This window comes from Pseudopipra pipra, chromosome 9, assembly GCF_036250125.1.
Source record: "Pseudopipra pipra isolate bDixPip1 chromosome 9, bDixPip1.hap1, whole genome shotgun sequence".
NCBI classification, from domain to species: Eukaryota; Metazoa; Chordata; class Aves; order Passeriformes; family Pipridae; genus Pseudopipra; species Pseudopipra pipra.
Genome location: NC_087557.1, coordinates 23648262 through 23668054, shown reverse-complemented (window position 1 = coordinate 23668054; position 19793 = coordinate 23648262). Strand labels below are relative to the sequence as shown.

Below are 19793 nucleotides of genomic sequence, written 5' to 3'. Positions count from 1 at the left end.
AGGCAAGTTTGAGCTGTGTTATTCTAAACAAGAAATTCCATGAAACCTTCTGCAGAAACACCAATTACTTTAGACCAGAGGCTTTTTACAAACAAGATACACTATCGCCTTCCTACGTACACAACCACTTTGAAACCATTACTTTAACAAAAAACTGACTGCTGTGAGTTTCAGTTATAAAAAATACTATTTGGTTTGGATTTTTAAATAAATTCAATAATATTTCAATAATAAAGTTACTAATTGTGCCCCAGTAGTAAGAGAAGCAACCTCTACCTTTGTTATTTTTGGCAGGCTTTTCAAGGCAAAGGAATGAGTCAGCTTTTTCCTGTAGCTTGTGTTGTACTTGCTGGCTTTTTCCCAGCTTTGCAAGTCTCGAAAGTATTTCCAAGTGCTAGACGTGAAGTTACACCCACAAAGTTTACACAGAATGCCAACATTTGTCCCCATCGTGGTTAAAATTTAACCAAAAACTGTAATTGAACTACAATGAAATGTCTTCTATGCATTCTGCTTTATTTCAGCCTGCTTTCTTTACAACAAATATACTTCATGAAAAGCTGCAAAACAATAGAATTGCTAATAAAGCAAAAAATTAACATTTCATCAAAAAATGCCACATGAATACATTCATACAGATGATTCACTTCATCAGCAAGAGAGCACGCGTTGAAATAGTTCACAATTAGCACTCTAGATGTGGTTTCCCATTTCTCCCTACTTCTTTGGTGGCTTCAGCAAATTTTTTCCTGTCACTCCTACAACATGCCTAAATGCACTAGGAAGCCTTTCAACAGTTAAGATATACTTCTATAATTCTGAGAGAGAAAAAACCCTACATTTTGCACAGTTCCTTAATTTTATATTGTCACTGTCTAATTCCTCAAACAAAGTGCTATCTCAATAATAAATTCATAACTCAATGTATTTTCCTGGCATAATGAAAGTAAAGAACATGTCCAGATTTATAAGAAGCTTAGGGATCTGCACCTACCTGAGCTGAGACTCTATATCAGCAGCAATAAAGGAAAATAAGCTACTCTGAATTACCCACTCAAATTTCATTCATCTAGAAAGGAAGAGTAGACCATGAGGTGTCTGCCACTTTGACACACATACATGTACCTTGGTTTTAGTCATTATGTCACAACTTTGACCCTAACACTGCTTCACCTTCTAACTTAACAGAAAGGAATGCTTCTGCTGAATATCAAAACATATTTTTTTACTAGTTAAAACATTAAGCTAGACAGCAGGAAAGTCAGATAAATCAAAGGCTATGCCTGAAGAAATACCTATGTACTGAACCCACATTTCTACCCCCTCCTGATTATTTTATGTAACTTTGAAGGGCAACACTAAAATGCACAGGTTGGGGATAGTTACCTCACAACAGTCACAGCATTGGCACAGATGCTGGTTCTTCAATAATTTACTTAGATTTTTCCTACTCACACAGTCCCAGCATGATTCAATGACAGACTAAACACTTGTCAAACACATGTTTATAAGATGTGTGCAATTTTCAGTTCAACTACTCAGAGTAATAAACTACAGATACCTCACACCTGCCACTTCGCTATTAATATATTCTAGAAATTTGCTCTTAAATTTGAATGTTGCAGGACAAATTAATGCTAAGCAATCTTCATAGAAACTACCAATACAGAGGTAGCAACCTCTGAAAACAAGTATTTGTAAAACCTAAGGCAGGTGGGTTATGCATATGTGGAGCTACAACAATACTACCAGGCACTACTGGGATCTCAGGTGCTGCCTTTTTTTTTTATTTGCAGAACACAAAACTCTCTATTACAAGAAATAAGAGTCTTTTGCTAAGAACAGAAGTCTAATTTTATTAGTCCTGTTGCTTGTTTGATCACTATGCAAGAAAAACTTAAGTAAAGGAGCTCATTTTATAAGTAACTAAATCCCATCTTTTATTTGAAAAGGAGAGACAGATCTTACTTTTTACTTGTTGACTGCAAAGTTTTACCTAAAAATCTTCTCCAACTCACTTTTTGACCAGAATGAGAATTAAAATTTCATATGCATCATCACAGCAAAAAAATACAGCCTTAAAACACAATCTCAATCTCTTTGTTATCCTTCCATGAATAAAGCAGGTTTTTTCCCATTAGAAAAATTACAGTCAATAGTTATGAAACAAAATAAACTATTTTACATTAACATAATCTCCTTCATGTCTAGAAAACTATCTACTCTATTGCAAGTTAAGTACTATATTTGCTAGAACTGTGAAGGGGTAAAAGCTATGGATTTCTTCATAGAGGCTGAAGAATTATTCCAGTTTAATAGGAACCAAAGGGTTTTCATCCAAAAGGTTATACCAGTTTTACCCTATGGGAAAGTTATACACCTTCTTTCAATCATCAGTGTGATGAATTCTGATGAATCAAAACTACAAAGCATACATGAAACAGCACTAAAGAAAACACATTTAAAGTTGTGATTCTACTGTTTCAAACAGTCTTCAATCAAACTGTTTTATACAGGACACAACAGGATCAGCTGCAATCTCTGCTCTGGTCAAAGTCACATGAAATTACAGTCACAATGGCAACATATTGAACACTTCCCTGCATCTCTTGAAGTATCAACTACTGCTGTTATTAAAAGCCTCAGAAATCAGCAGTTTGGTTTTGGTAAGATCACAAAGACTGGGCTACCTTGCTGCTAGCAGAGGTAATCTTCCTTCCTTGAAGCACTTCACTGAGCTGACAAAGTGGCACACTTGTTTTGCATTCTGCAAGTAAAGAATTTTAATCTCCTCACATGTATTAATGGTGGGTTTTAGGGGTTTGTTTTTTTAATAGATGAATGTGCATACCATGGAAAGCCATACTGTGATTACGACTCCCTATAGATCTGCATATTTCATATAGTCTTCGATGCAGAAAATACATGAAAAGGAAACATCTGTTTTACCTGAGATTAAGGCATTTGAAAGTTAACAAATACAATTAATTCAATACTCATGTTGTTTTTAAGAATTAGCTAGTCATCTTTGCTACCACCCAGCTGGGTAAAATATACAGCATGCATCTGAGCTTACTCAAAGACACAGAAATGTCCCTTTGGAAACTGCAAAAAGCTGGAAATACAGAGAATGAGAAATACAACAATTTTTGCAAGTAGGGATCCCTAAGTTAAAAAAAATATATTAAAGACTTCCAAAAGGGATTTCTACAGTCCTTTGTGAAAGAAAAGTCCACATACAACTGTGTCCTACCAGGAGAGATTAAGGCTGCAGTTGGACACACAAGAAACCTGCAACTCCTGTATTTCCTGGAGAACAGGCACCCTGCCCACGGGACACCTCCACCAGTGGGGTGACCATCCACCAACACAGACTCAGACCTACCTAACTCAGACCTTCCTTCTCCCTTTGCTCTGCTGGCAGCAGGGTTGTGAATGCTGTACAGGCAACTCACTGCTGTAACAGGGGCCATAAACTAACTGAGCTGGCAATAACATGTTCCACAGGACACCAAGATCCACAAGAGAACACATGTCCTAAAAGAAGACTTTAAAAGCTCCTTAAAAAAAAATTGGGATACAAACCTCTGCTTCCCACAGGCAGATGTGACTGTTTATTTGGCCACGGGGAGAATGTTATTAAGGCACAGACAAGCCCTTGTTCCTCACAGGGAAAATCCCTCAGATCTAGTCTTAATGAGAGGAATAAACCCTGAACTTCTCACTAGAACACAATACGAGGTAAAATGTGATGAACATGATCACCATGATGTGAAGTCCTGGTTCCCAGCCACTGAAACACAGCCTGCTTGTAAGGAAACAAGAGAGCTGCTAAACATATGACAACACTATCTCACATTTAAGGAAAAGAAATGGCTGTGTGCCAAACTTAAATTAATCACCTAGTTTCTGGAGGCAGGCTAATTCCAATCAATAAAAAAATCATACAGAGAGATACCACATCAAAGCTGCAGCAGGGCAAACCAGAGAGAAAAAGAGACAGAAGACATAGTCAGTGTATTGGTTTTACCAACTTGGACTGAAATTTGCTACATGCTGTAAACAGAATTAAGGTAATGGTTAGAAAGCAGTAAGAGATACAAATAACAGATTGTTGATAACTGTCAAGACCCAATGGCCCATTTTTTGCTAGGAATTCCACCTAAATGGGCACCTCCAAGAGAAATAAAAAAGATAAATTGCCATGTCCTACCTCATTTTACTCAGTTCAATTTTTTTTGTTGTTTTTGTTTGTTACTTTTTCCAAAAGACATTACAAAGAAGAAAATATATACAAAATTAGTACTCACAGTAAAAAAAAAAATCTTGTCTGGCCAATAGGAACTATTCTTCAAGAAGTTTACAAGCAAGATGCAAAAAGCCCTCGTACACTGTGTAAGTTATCCATTCAAAATTAAAAACTATAGTTGAGAGCTGAAGCTTTACTTAAAAATGTATTCCAAATATATAATTTCTTTTTCAAAGGTACAGAATTGCCTTTTGTCATCGGATTCCTGAACCAGAGTATGACAGGAACTGCAAGTCATCACATCTCCAGGTGCACTAAGCTGGTGGTTTCACTGAAGTTATACTGTGCTTTGATCCCCTACCAGAATACAGAACAACCAAGCCAAGTACAGCAGGAAGGCACAAAGGTCATTTTGAAAATAAAAAACGGATTTTTTTTTTATACATATAATCATTATACACACATTTACAAACAAAGTGAACATGGGATAACAAACACCCCTCTCCTCTGTTATTTTGATGAACTTTATTTTCTTCTTAAAGCAATGTTAAACAGTACCTACATAACAATGTCTATTGGAAAAGGCATGAAATAAAAATAATTTTAAACCAGTGATCAGGAGTAACAATAGAAATGGTCACCTTGGAAAAAGTAGAAAATTAAGTGTGATGAATACTTGCTTTTCATTCAAAAATCCTGTTCTGATTACCAGTACAGAATATAAAGTCATGCTACATATGAAGGACTTGAGTTTTTCATTAAATCTGTGAAAGGTAGAGCAGACCAAGCCTCATGCACAGATGCAAGCACTGGATTTCAGGACAGCAAAGAGATATCATCTGTGAGATAACCTCACAGATGGTCCACACTACATGAGGTCACGTAGACGCACTAACGGGTCATCTCCTTTAAATATGTACCCTCATCATTGCAACAGACACACAGGTGGTATTTTTCACACTTTTATTTTATTGTTTTTTACACAAAGTTGAAGATATATTTATACCATAATTTTTACCTTCACATGCGAAAACAGAAGATCAGAGTTTAAATGGGCAAGCTGTGAAACCACCAGACTTTACAACGGACAGAAATTCCTAACTTCTGCTTTCTCAGACGTTAAAAATTACTGCAAATTAATAGAGCTGAAAGAAATGACACTCAGGAAATAACATATCAGCAACCCTCTAAGCTTAAGAGAGCTGGATCCATTTAGAGCAGAACAGTTTCATAAAGATGAATGCTTGAAGAAATCATTATATTATCTATGTTGATCTTCTGTATCTCACAGAACATCTGAAACATTTCGTTGCCCGACCTATAATAAGCCCTGTAATTAGGCTACAGTGTTCTAACACAGAAAAACCCTAAGCTGCTCTATATGCACCAGACCACCACAAAGGCCAAGTCACATGCAACAAAGGGGAACTAATTATTGGCAAAATTACACTTCATGATCCCACCAAGCAATTCATACACTGTTACCAAATATGAATTCCTCTGCAGCACTCTTATGGTCCATTTGATTTTAAGCACTTAAACAATGCCAAGGAACCAAACATTTTATGAAATACAGTTTGCTATACTGCTTCAAGCAGCTACAAACATGATTTGAACACTATAAAACAAATCCAACAATGAGACATTTAAATCCAGTTTATTTAGTACCAAGTTGAAGATAAATTAACGGTAACTTATCCTGTCTTAGAGTATCCCGTATAGAGGAGTACGGGTGAAGACTTCTAATTGGGGGTGAGTAATCTTTGGAAGTTCAAAAATAGGAAGCTGATGTTTCAGTTCTAAGCCAAAAAGAAAATGGAACTCTGATTCTTAATTAAAAAAAAAAAAAAGTGGCTATTAGAAAAACTAAACCAAGAAAGGAGTTCCTTACACTTAACCCAGGTTTGGCTTTGCTTAAGGGTAAAACAAAAACAAAAAGATACCAAACACAGTAACACTCAAATAATAGTAAAGACATTGGTGACATTTTAAACCTTAATACTAAAATCTAGCAAGACCAGGGGGGCAAAAAAGTATGGATATAATAAGCAGCAGGAATATAGCTTCAGTGCAAACAAAGTAATCCTTAGAAAAGCTTACACAAACACGTAATACTTGTAGCACAACATAAGAAACTTGTTTTGTGAACTTTATAACCTCTGCTCTCTCTCTGCATTCTGATGTACTTCTCTGTCAGCCCATGTCAGTACTACTTCCCTGTTTCTGTTTGGGATCCTTCTGCTTTCCAACTCCCCAGGACTGCTTGCTCTTGGTTGTTTTGGCTGAAGTCCCAGAGAAATAACAATGCCCTTGAGCTGAGTGTCAAAGAGTTCAAGAAGCAACAGGTGCCCAAGGGATTCTTCAACCTGGGTCCCCTGCACAGCCTCTGATAGTGCGTGGCTTTTTTCCCCAAACAGGAAAATGGAATTGAGATATAGACAGCCTGAATGAAAAGCAAGCAAGCAATCTGTTCAAGATAAGAACTTCCTTAACTTATGTTTTTGGGTTTTCCCCCTATTGCTGCAAGAGTGCCCCTGAACTTTGGTTGACAAGATCCTAACGGGATTTGCTCAGCTTTCTACTTCTTACTATCCTGGATCTCTCACAGAAGATTTCCTGATCAAACATTGAGCTCTGATTTTACTTCCAACATCATGGAAGTAAAGGAATCCATGTTTAAAAGCCTCTGAATCAGATGCACAAACAAAGTGAAATTAGAGATGACAGAGATGATATTCTTCCTATTTACCTACTGAGAGCCAAAGGATAATGGAGGACCCCCCCCAAAATCATCACTACTTCACTACTTTCTTCATAATCCATGAACCAAGTCCTACAAGTTTTGTTTTCCTTACAAATAAAAAAAAATGTTTTGTTCTAAATTGAATGACATATTTAGTGCCAAAAAAAAAAAAAAGGATTTTTTTAATTTTCCATCTCAACTAAAAAACTCCAAGACCTTTTGGTTGAATTAAAACAAAGCCCTCTCTCCTTCCCAGTTTCTTGGCACTGCATCTGTACTTGACTGCTGTATCAAAGGTATAAAAATCCCTAACATATACACACAAAAAAACCACCACCACATATGGATCATACATTTTTCATTCTAAAACAAAAAATGCTACATTTCTCATAGGTCCTGAGCCTTTCTTCAAGTACTTTTGAAGTGCTAAGATCCCTTGCCTAACAGAGATGTTTGATTCTCTCAAGCCAGCGCTCCTTTTCTTATTACAATCACATTTCTTTTATCTTCTCTTTCTTCACTCTTCTGCTTCTATCTCCCTGTTAGACTGGCATGATTTGGATTTCACTCCCTTTTTCACAAGAAGGCTGCTTTTAACAAAAAGAAGCCAGTGTCCTACTACTGACAGACCCTTAGGGCATCTTCTTCACTTACACTCTCTCCAGTACTGTTTTTTTTTTTCCACAACTTACCATTTCCTTTTCATAGACACCCTTCTCATTCATCTTCTGTTTAGTTTCCATATTTATGTACTTTCCTCAAGTAGCTCTTGCATCTCTAATTTTTCATCCTTTCTCACTTTCCCTATGCCTTTTTTAAGCTGGCACTTTTGGGTCATTACTTCTTTTCCCACCATATTCTACTTTAGATCATTTAGTAATCACTAATAAAATTCAGTATTTAAAGGTATTCTCATAGCCATTGTCATAGCTTTAGATATTTCACTCTAATTTCTGCTCATTCTGGAGTCTCAGAAGAGACTTTTTTGTTCTGATCATTCTTCATTGCAGTTCTCTCATTCAACCCAACCCGTGAGCATTTATATTGTAAAGGAGACAATTTATAAATCCCCCAAAACCACATCCAGCTGACTTAATGTATTGTGCTGGGGAACTTCACAAGCCAAACAGAATGCAAAAGGCTTATTCCTTGCCTTCCAGTAAACATTTTAGTTTTCAAACCAGCTCATGCTACAACAAACTGCTATGACAAAAGATGTTTTAACTCTACCACTCTGTCAACACACACTTGGGTTTTTCTGGCTGAAGCCACTGATGACAGGCACTCCCCTTTTGCTCACTGGTGTCTCACTTGTGGTTATACCATGATATGTTGCAAAATAAAGACTGTATTCATTTTAACACATAGGTTCAAGTGTTGTGAGTACTTATTGGTTTTTTTACAATAGGTTACAATACTATATGTCATTTCAATCATTTTGCCTTAAAAGAAACACAATATTCATTCTAACAAACTCAATTTAAAACCCCGCCCTAACCTCTGTGATACTTAGTTTGAAATTAATAAAACATTAGGGAGCATTCCAAAAAATATGCTGGAAATACACTGTGGCAGACAGTTGACACTGTCACCATAGCCTATTTTGGAAAATCTAGTATTTTTTAATTATAACTTTCTGATAATTTGGACTGGTCTAAAGTTCATTTGGGAAAGAAAAAAAAAAGAAAAATAAAAAGGACAAAATCATATTTGAAGGAAGATCACTTGCTTTTTAATTAAGTTTGTTCTTTTTTACACTTTTAAATCTTAATAAAATTAGTAGTTTCTTTATTTACTAATCCTATGCAGAGTCTTAAAATATCTAAGACTATTTTGCCTGGGTTTATTGGTTTCCTCCGATTTCTCTGCACATTGAACCTTGTTACAAAATAAATAGATGACAGCTTTTTTAGGATGTTTGTTGTTTTTCTGTTTGTGTTTAATGGTATCTGGATAGCACCAAATCTAAATAAGTTATGGCTTTAATAATCTGACTCAATTCTGCATAGCCACTAACAATAGAAGAGCCATGATCTTATTTTTAAACTAAAAGCACATGAAAAATTGAAGAAGTTGTTTCACCTTCCATTTCTTACAAAGGCACCTAAATCCTCAATATCCCATGTGTGTATACATAAGAAGTCTTCTAAGAATGGTACCCTTAATAATACTTCTTAAAAAATGATACCTTTAAAAGGATACTAAACACAGTATGAAACATGGATTCAGAGGACAAGAAAGAAATCAAAATAGCCTGAAGACAACCAGAGCAGAGCAGGGTAGAGAGATCAGGGTGTACAACCCAGTATAATGTTTACTTAGTGATGAGGCTTTAACAGAAACAGTCTGCACACAACAACCTGCTTGCCCCAGCCATTAAAGACACACCCAAATTTGAAATAAAGCTACCAGCTGTCTCAGCAGGATGGCATGTCACTGTTACGTGGGGTTGATCTATGAAGTCATTTTCTTAGAATACTTACCACTAAATCCCAGTTATTTTGTTCAAGCAACGTTATAGCTTCATCAATATTTTCAATACCAGTACAGGCCTAAAAATGAAAAGAAGCAGTAAACAGAATTAAAAGCATTGATCAAAATCAGAGTATTAACACTTATAATTTAATTAATTTCAGCAGAATGACAGGAAAGGCATAGGTCTTTCATTTTTGTTAGGAAAGGGTAATGCAGAAATCAGGATTTCAAGTTTTAAACATCAAACATTTGGACGTAATTCCCTGTTCCACCAGAGGATTCTTGTGTAACCTTGAGCAAGCCACCCAGGGAAGCAAGATAAAGTAGTTACTTGTAAAATTAGGACAACAGTGCTGTCCCATAAAGGTGTTTTGAGAATTCCACATTCAAAACTGTGAAGCACTACTTCAAAAGGGAGCACAAAAAAACTTAATACTTTAAAATGATGTTTAAAATAGCTGAAATATTTTGTCTAAAGCCAGGAACACATTATATAAACCCTACTGCCTCTACCATCATCTTATACCCCTACTCACTCTTGAGTATTACTCAGTGCAATGTAAGAGGAAAAGATGGTGGCAATTATGAATTTCTGATGATCAAAGTGATCAACCTACTACTGCACGTACAAATGAGCACCCCTTGTGAAACTATTTAAAAGTAAGACTATATAATGAAATATTTACATTTTCATTTCAAACAAAACGCTTGCATATTGTTCTAACCCTATACTCTAGTTCAAGAAATCTAATACAACAGCATTTTTAGGTAATGCTAACACCCCACTAAACTATATTGTAAAATGAGCTTAATTCCAAATATAAGAGCACCTCTACTCAGCAAAAACTGTGATGCAGCATCCTGCTGCCTTTTTTTGATACCCATACCCTTTCAACTATTCACTTCAGCAGCCAGAGCATCACTATTCATTCTGCCACATATTTGCTACCATTCACATTGAAGGATATCTGATGTATTTCACCAGAAGAGAAAAAAGGAAATATTTTTTTCCTGGAATTTATCTTGTATCCTAACCAAAGCTGTGCTCTGTATTCAAGAACACAAGAGGAGTTCAGAGTTTTACAAGATCTGAAACATGATCGTGCTTCTTCTGCTCTACCACAGAGTTACATAAAACATTTATATAAAACTGATTAAAAAAAAAACAACAAAACAAACCTTTTAACAGTAATAATACAAAGCTAGATAGCAGCAGCAAACAGATCAGTTTTCCTGATTCCAAAGACATATAGTCCTGTTTCCCCTTTCTGTGATAAGAGGAGGCCAGACACTTTTTTTCCTCCCAAGACATAAAAAGCCACCAGGTTATATATTTCCCATGCTCTGACTTTTCTCCCAGTTTCCAACAATGAAGACATAAAAAGAAGAAATCACAGAGAAATTCAATCCTCTCTTCCCAAATTCCACACTGACAAAGCACAACGTGCGGTATGTCAACAAAAGTGGACCAGTCTGGAGGACCACAAGGACCACAGGATGAAATCAGGGACAATTTTGCCTGCAGAAGGGAGGCAGCAGTTTCTATTGACACCCAATGCTCTCGTGGCCAGATTGATTCTCTCTGTAACAAGACAAAATTTCTTCCATTGCTCACATCATGTTAATAGTGAATTTCACCCACTTTGCATTGGGAGTGCTAAAAAAACATTTTGCTCTTCCAAAGCATAATTTTTACTTTTTTGTCCATTACTTCTTGCAGTTACTTCTGAAGTTAAAAATGAGACAACATTTCAACACATTACCTAGCAAATCTTTATATATTTATAGCCATTTATGACAGGTAAGCTCAAGGAATGCAGGGCTTGAGCTTGTCATTTCTGAAATCACAGGAGGGCTCACACTACCAACAACCCGCCACTAAAACTGAGGTTGATGTCTCTGCCACAAAGTAGTCTTTGAAAAAAAAAGTTTTGCAGAAGTGACAGCCTGAGATTCTGTTTACATTAAGTACACTTAATCTGGTCATCACAGAAATTAAGAGTTCCTATTTCTCATTTATCAGCCTTGCAAAATCTGCATGACCTTTTGAAGAACTACACCATGTTCCAATCTGCAAGAACTACTTGACTAACAATGTGTTGTTCTCAACCCTGGGCTGTGTAGATGAAGTTGAGGACATGGTACCCAGAATTCAGAGCTCAAATACTGGTTTTAGTTGCCCCTTCTTTATATCAGCCCTACTGCTCAGCTGACTTTCAACTCTCCATATGCCCACTCTTAGCTCATACTAACTGCAAATCAATTCAGCTCACTTTAGCATACTTTTATTTTGAGAAAAACTAAAGAAAATTAGCTTACCCTTCTCCCAGAGTCACACAGTGAAAGGAGTTAACTTATCACAGTAAGGGCAGAGTAATTAAACAACTAATTCACTTCTGTGCCTGCATCCTTCCTAAATCATCTTGTTGATGATTTACAATCTAAAACAGAAGCCTGCTCTTGCTCTCTTAGCAATGCAGAATCACTGTGTAACAAGAATAGACAGGTGTAAACACAAACTGAAAACAAAAATCATCCGAATTCTTAATACCTGAGACAAGCAGTTTTGGTTAAAATCTTTGCATCATTTTTACAATCCCTTCTAACATTTGATTTGGAGGAGTTCTTAAACTAAGATTTCACCTTCCAGATGGACCATTTTTGCTAGTTGTCAATAAAACAGAAAACAAACATTTCTGAATTACAACAGTGAAAAAAATGAGTGCTACTTATCAATGTAACCACAAAACAGACATTCCAAGATCTTCCTCAACACCCTGTTAATGTTACAGCTGCAGCAGAGTCTTTAGAATCTTATTATTTCAATATTTCAACATTCAGACACTACACACTACAACATACAAATCCCTGTATCAAGTCATAAGCCATCAGTATGACCAAAAACTCCCACCAACCAAAAACTGAAGTTGCTTCCTTTTTAACTGCATCATGTCATGCAAGATAAATTAAAATCATTTGTTTTGCGTGTCTTTGATTTTCCCTATGAAATTAAGCACACAAGACAGGCAGCCCCTCACTGGCAAGTGTGACATGATGTCAAAGACTGCAGTGACAGGTTAGTCTCAGAACAACCTGTCCTGCTTCTGCCTTTGTTTTCTTTAGGGAAACACACCCAGGAAACCAACAGGTTCTGTGAGCAACAGAATTAAAAAAGTCTGGTTCTTCCTGAGACTGTCTCTCATCCCTCATTGCAAGGGCTGATTTTAGCTTTTCCTATGGCTGGAATATTTATAAGAGCTTCTCTTAATGGACTCTTTCCATGTCACCTGGCTGTATTTTCATTAGATTTGAAATCATTTCATTGGTACAAGTCCAGGGGACACCTGGCACCTTAAGGCTATATGCCTTACTTATCCAGGAAGGCAGACTAAAAGAGAGGGTTTAATTATTTACAAGACAAAGACTTTTTTTTCCCCTCATGTTTATGCCTTTCATTCTATCCAAGCGAGAAACAAACAAACAAAAATTTAACAGGAAAAAAAGACGTTAAATATGTGCAGACAGAAGGGGAAAAAAGACCTTCAAAAATATATCGAAGTAGATGAGCTCTAAATATACAAAAATATATCTTTGCTATTAAGCAAGTAAAGTGGGGAATTGTTTTTGATTCACACATTTTATTCAGCTTTATTTTTCTGAGAGACCTACCTAATAAAAGGCGTTCAGTATTTTAAAAGAAAATTCCTGCCTGAATACAACTAGCTCTTTATTCAATCAACAACCAGCACATCCTCTAAGTCATCAAACTGAAAGAAGCAAACCACCACAGAAAAGGTAAAACCTTTAAGGCTCACTGATTTGTAAACCTTTACACATCAGAAAGAAACCAAAGAAATTTTCTTGGAGGACAAAGGAAAAGACAGAAGGTCCTTCTCCTCCTTCTCTCTGCATTTCTTCTAAATCTAGAATAGCATTTTCACCATTCACAGCTCCAGCTCCAGAGACTCTTGCAATCACTTCAGTGCTTTTCCAGACCACATAAGAGGAAAATGAATGTGAAAATGAGAAAACTATTTTTTTTGCACTGAATACATAAAATCAGATTCTGAAGACAAAGTTATTGAATGTTAAAACAATTTTCTTAGCATCCTGCTTTTCCAGGCCAGGTAAGTGTTTCCATCAGGCAGATTGGGATTTGTACATAACACAACTTCGAAGTGCTTCTCTCCACATTTTTTTCCAGGTAGCTTCACATCACCTTAGCAGTGGAGACCCTACCCTTGGAAATTTTCACAGATAACCATTAGTGGTCCTAGTTAACTGGCACAGTAACCTTAATCACTGTTATATAAAAGAAGCAAAGTAGTCACTGAGGAGACAATTCAGTAGGAGAAAAGTTGGAGGGCAGACAGACTTCCAGGCATTTGAGACAAACCCAGGAGCCGCTTCCAGAAAGCCACAAAGCAGGACGACAGATTCGCTCTTCTAAATGCCCTGCAGTGTGGTCTGATCCCAGCAGCCGTAACAGCTGGATCTGGGCTTTGGGACCCTCTGTGACCCCCCACCTCAACAGCACAGGCTTCAGCCTACCTCCACATCCCAGGCAAGCAGCTGCCTTCCCCATCTGGCAGCAGCTGCTCCTCCAGCACCTGCTGCAGGGATCCAGGCAGTTGTTCCACAGCGGAGCTGGAAGGGACAACTGCTGCTCCCAACACAGAGAGCTGGGCTGTTACTGCTGCACCAGCCGCCAGAGCAACAAGCAGCTGTTGCTGACTCAAAGACAGAGTCAGGGTACTGTTGCCCTCACAGACAGTGGGTGGCAGTTGTTGCACAGAAGCTGGGAGCAAATGGTATTTGGCAGCAAGGCAGAATCTGTCTCACCTGTGGCATTATTCCCCTTCTCGCCGAGGCAAAATGCAGCAGTCAAAAGTATCTAGAAGGCCACATTTGGCCAGTAGCTGGATATGGAGGACTTAGACGTCTGTCTCCCTCAACATTCCTGTTGAACAATTCCCTATTTCCTCTGGCTACCAACAGTAGCCATATTTTCTCCAAAAAGGGCCCGACTCAAAGCTAACCCAAACTAGGCCTAGAGCATTTCACACAACAGGTTCAGGCCCATTAAAATCAGGCAGACAGATGGCTGTGAATTACACGGTGCACCACTCTCTCCTGTAACAGTCAGATGAAAAAAAAACCCCTCACTTTGTGCCTAACTAACCTCCCCATACACTCTGCAGGTAACATCCTCAGCTGCAGCCTCCTGCAGCAATTTAGGGCAGACACAAATACAGGTACCATGCTCAGTCCGCAGAACCAAAAGGATAAAATTGGAGTCATAGCTTTTGGTACCCAGAACAGCAACAAATTTAGATAACCGATCTCCAGGGTAGAGTCACAGCACTTGTCAACTACAGACTTTTTCCCCCCTCTCACTAATATCACATCCATCTGTCTCAAAATAAGACTAAGCTACCGTGATTCAATCTGCTGCCTGGTCCTCAGACATCAAAGCAGCTAATACAGACCCTCCAGTGCTAGGTGAAACAGGAGAAAAGAGCTTTCAGCATTTTGTTGCAACTTTAGCTCTGTCTCCATCATTTCAATATTTACACAAAGCTACGGTGCCCAAAGAAACAACTGCATTAAGGCTTCAAAAGATTCAACAGGTCAGACTACCTAGGAAGAATAGTAGATCTACTAGAATAGTAGATCACCTCCAAAAACCCAGGAAGTTGGCATTAATACACCTCCATCCACTGCAACTGCACAGACAGCACCCTAGGAAGAGCTTACTTTTGAAAGCACCAAATAAATTTATATCACTAGATACAGCACACAACTACAGTTAACTCTATTCCACAAAGATATACGAGATTTAAAGAGAAATCAGAAATGCTGGCAAAGAACACATATTGTTAAAAATCAATTCACTATCCCTTCAGTAACTTACTCTCACAGGATAAGAGAACCTAGGAGCATGGAAAACCCTTCCTGAGTCCAGGCCACAAACCTGCTCAAAAGGATGGCTCAGCTTCCCAAGTCAGTAAAACAACAAACCACTCAGAGCTGTTCTCTGCATATGAGATATAGCAAAAGATATTGCTTATCTCCTTCCATACTTCCCCTGCAATATAAGCAAAATTTACCTTGCTGTTTTATTCACCTCTTCAATTCAAACCAGATAGATCAGTTCACAGACACACTTCAACTCTCTTACAGGTTTTGCCTATTTCCAAAAACAGAGATCCTATAGCCTCTCCTGGGCAGTTTGTTCCAGTGCTTCCCCACCTTCACTGGGAAATTTTTTCCAATATATTTAATTATAATTTCCCGTGCTGTAACCTATATTTGCTGCCTCTCACTCTCAGACGGTGCAACTCCAAGAGAAATTTGATTCTGTATTGTCTGCTATCACCCACTGTATAGCTGAGACAGCAACTAGATCCTCCCTTAGCTTTCTCTTCCAGGCTACACAAACACAGCTCCCTTAACCTCACCTTTCAAACAAAACATGCTCCAGCCTCCTCCCCTCCTCGGTAACCCTTCACTGGACTCGCTCTACTTTCTCAGTGGAGGGACTGATATTGGACATGGTACTCCTGGTAGCAGTGGTGTCACCAGTACAGGGTGAAAGACTGGCCTCCCTCCATCTCCTGGCATAGTAGTGCAGCCCCCTATATGGCTAGTACTTCTTCTAGAAGAATCCTTAATTCCCTTTCTAAGAATTCCTAATGTAAGTCAGGTTTCTGGAGGTAGGGCTTTTAAACGACCTAGCCCCAAGTTTACTGTTTCTACAGTCAAACATAGTACCTTGCTTCCTTTCCCCATCCATTATCGGAATGGCTCAGTAAACAAAGACAATAATTACAAGGCTATAAAGCACCAAGGGCAGCCACAGATTGTATCCACTCAAACCCAGAAATATTTAAAACACTAATTCACCTAGGACATATCAGTAAGTCAGAAAATTTTCTTTAAATTCACACATACACTGTTGCAATGGCAGTTACTTCAAAGCAACTGAAACAAAGCATAACACTTGCTCCTCCAAAACAGGTAAAGTTAAACCAATATGCTCAGCCAAGCAAGTAAAGGTTTTAGTACCCCAATATCAAATTTAGGATCCATATATAACTCCCCTCTGGGCTATCAAGAGATGAAGCACATTCAGACACTCACAAATTATATTTTTTTGGTACCTCAGCTCTTCTCATCTCAGAGTTCCACCTGTCTCAGGACCACCTCCACAGACTGCAACACCAGCTACACACATATGCTTCTGTGGCATCTCTGCTCATTCTAACCTTTCAACAACTTACTGATATATCAAGACTATTCTTATTATGAATCATCCACAGTTATTAAATTAACTCTTACTTCTTTCTGTTTCAGACAAACACTTGAAAAAAACAACATCCAGGCATATCGACCAAGACACAGACTGAAAGGTCACCTACTGTAAGCTTCTAAATGAAGAGATAAGAATGTTTCTCTGTTTTTACATAACTCAGAAGACCATCTGGTAAAAATTAAGCAGATTCGCCAGCTGTTCGTTTAGCAAAAACAAACTAATACACTTACCAGTATCAGAAATCAAGAAAGGGTTTTAGGCAAATATGCCAGGAAAAAGTTTGCCCAATGCACTTTAACTCCCACACCCAACTATTTACAAGCTTCATCATTCTACTGTTTGAGCACCCCCTTAAGCAAAACTCTGAAGTAAGGAAGCATTAGTCTCCTTCTACAGGAGGGAGAAGAAAAAGCTGTATTTCTGAAGGTCACAGAAGACATTTCAACCTATAGCCACCAAGCAGACAGCAGTGAACTTTGCCCATGCTCTGAGTGCAAGCCTTCTGAACAAAGCAAGCAGGGGACAAAGTCTGAACTGGCAGCATGAAGCTCTAACCACTTCTCAGCAGACCCAGCTAATTCGGCACCACACTAACCACTTTCAAACGGTTTCCAGCAGACTGTGAACACTCTCAACACTCTGGAGCAAATTCTGCTTCCAGAATACCACGAAGGCACATCCCTAGGAAGCCCATGAGCTGAGCCAAGACATGAACTCAAGCCTCCCAAGCCCCATGCTAACATTCTAGTGTTAAAGCCACATGCACTACATACAAAGAGCAGTGGTCAAACTGAATTAAAAACCAAACCAAAACAAAAGTCAGTACCATTAAGTAGTACTCTGGATTACCAAACCCATTTGTCTTTCCTGAGGACTGAAGACAGCCTTTACCCAACAAATACACAAATGTTTTAGTTAGGATTATCCCAAAGTTTCTGTGTTTGTTTAATACTTTTATTAAAGTATCTCAGTGAAGGTAAAACCCCAGGATTTCCCGAATCATAGTCATTTTGCTCTTAAGAGTATCTTATACATTATCACATAAGAAAAAAAAAACTGATGGAAAACAGAAAAGAATTGCAGGGGTCAAACACACTTTTGCTTAATGGGCATTTGCAGTCATCTCCTTTCTCCTCATTGTCTCAAAACAGCAGAACTTTAAAAACAACTGAAGAATAAATAAAAACCACTTTCTAGATAAGCACACAAAGAAGAGTACTGATCCACACAAAAATTATCTTAACATTCCACAAACACTTTTTTTTTTTTTTTTTTGTGAAGAACAGAACCAGAAGGAACAGACATATTCTTCAAAACCTGGAAAAGGCATTGCCATGGTTTAACCCCAACCAGCAGCCAAGCCACTCACTCACTCGCCCACCAGAGAGATCAGGGAGAAAATCAGAAGGGTAAAAGGTAGGAAACTACAGTTAGATAAAGACAGTTTAATGTGGAAAGCAAAAGCCACACATACAAGGAAAGCAGAACAAGGAATTAATTCACTGTTTCCCACAGACAAGTGCTCAGCCATCGCCAAGACTTTAGTCCAAAGATCCCCCTCTTCCTCCTTCTTCTCCCTACTTTAAGTATTCAAAGAAGGCCAGGGCCTATCAGAAAAGCTACATGAATTCTGTGCACTCATCCACTACAGAGGAACTCGGGGACCATCCCATAACACAGCTGCTCTTTACAGAAAAGACTCATCCTACACTGTCAATAAAGACATATAGAACAAACAACTAGGATCCAATGATCTCTCCAAAATTTTAAAGGAACTTAAATTCAAATTTTTCACAGCAGATTTTTCTTACAATCAGCCTTAATTGAAGGTAAAATCAACATCACAATCCCACAGTACTGACCTTAAGTTTTTGGGTGAATTTTATTGGGGTACAAAGTAGAAGAGGTTAAGATTTCTACAGTTCAGACAAATTTGACTTCTGTACCATAAGAAATAGCAGAAATTCCAATAAAGTATATAGAATAGACTTAGTATGTATATGTATAAAACATACTAGGGAGAAGTGGACACAGCTCCTATACAGCAAACTCACACATCACAAAACTACTCAGACTTCTCTGAAGAACTCAGTCAGTTGAAGAACAGAAGACTAACTCAAGCTGACATACTTTATTTCCAAAGTTTTACAATAAACCCCATCATCAAGCTTTTAAAATGCTGACTTCCAGAAACTAGGATAAGGCAAATCCATTCACATTCTGCTCCTCTCAGCTCTTTCCTAAGGACCAGCCACTGCTGCAGATGAGACATTAGGCCAGCTGGGTCTTCGATCTGAGCTGATATGGCACCTTTGACATTTGCTCACACAAACAACCTGACCTTTAAAAAAAAAAATAATAGAAGTGACTCAGATTCAGTGTTCTTGTCTTTACAAATTGTTTCCTGCAATAGGCAAAACACGAAACCTACATAAAATAACCCAAGGCCTAACATACTCTATTCTAGTTTCAAAATGTCTCGTAAGAACTTCAGCTTTAATGAATTATCTTTTGAAAGCATAACTACTCCTATGGAACAAAGACCTGCTCAACCAGTTAGTCACAGAGGACCAGGAGACGACTATTTCGATAGACCAAACAACATGTACTGCATACACTGAGGCTTTGATTTCCTCCTCAAGCAGGTTCTTTTTACAATTGCACATTATCTATTCAACTCTAAAAAATGGGCTTAATTAGTAGGTATCAATCCAGCCAGTAAGCATGTCATTTCCTTTCATCCAAATGATGAGGGACGAGTAGAATGTCAGGTACTTCCCCAAGCTTTGTATTCTGGTTCTTACAGTAGCTATAAGAAAGGACTCATCTAATGGCTGCCCCACATATGCACAACCTTATTCACTGACTAGAAAAATATGAAATCCTATCAAAACCATGCTATGTAGTTCCTTAATAAGCTACTACCCCCTGCTTCTAGTGTGGAAGTGTATGAAAACTAGGCTTGCAACACGGTAACTGAACTATAAAAACTGGCCAAATATAGAGGGAAA

The 19793-nt window shown here is 38.0% G+C and overlaps 1 protein-coding gene across 2 annotated transcripts in view; it reads right to left on the bottom strand.

Annotated features, from left to right (window-relative positions):
• The window catches only part of FAF1 (Fas associated factor 1), a 158911-nt gene that overhangs the window by 128507 nt on the left and 10611 nt on the right, over window positions 1-19793 (bottom strand). For both annotated transcript variants that reach the window (XM_064665251.1, XM_064665252.1), the window contains one exon: window positions 9476-9544. In XM_064665251.1, the coding sequence (XP_064521321.1) occupies window positions 9476-9544 (69 nt within the window). The remainder of the gene's footprint in view (window positions 1-9475; window positions 9545-19793) is intronic.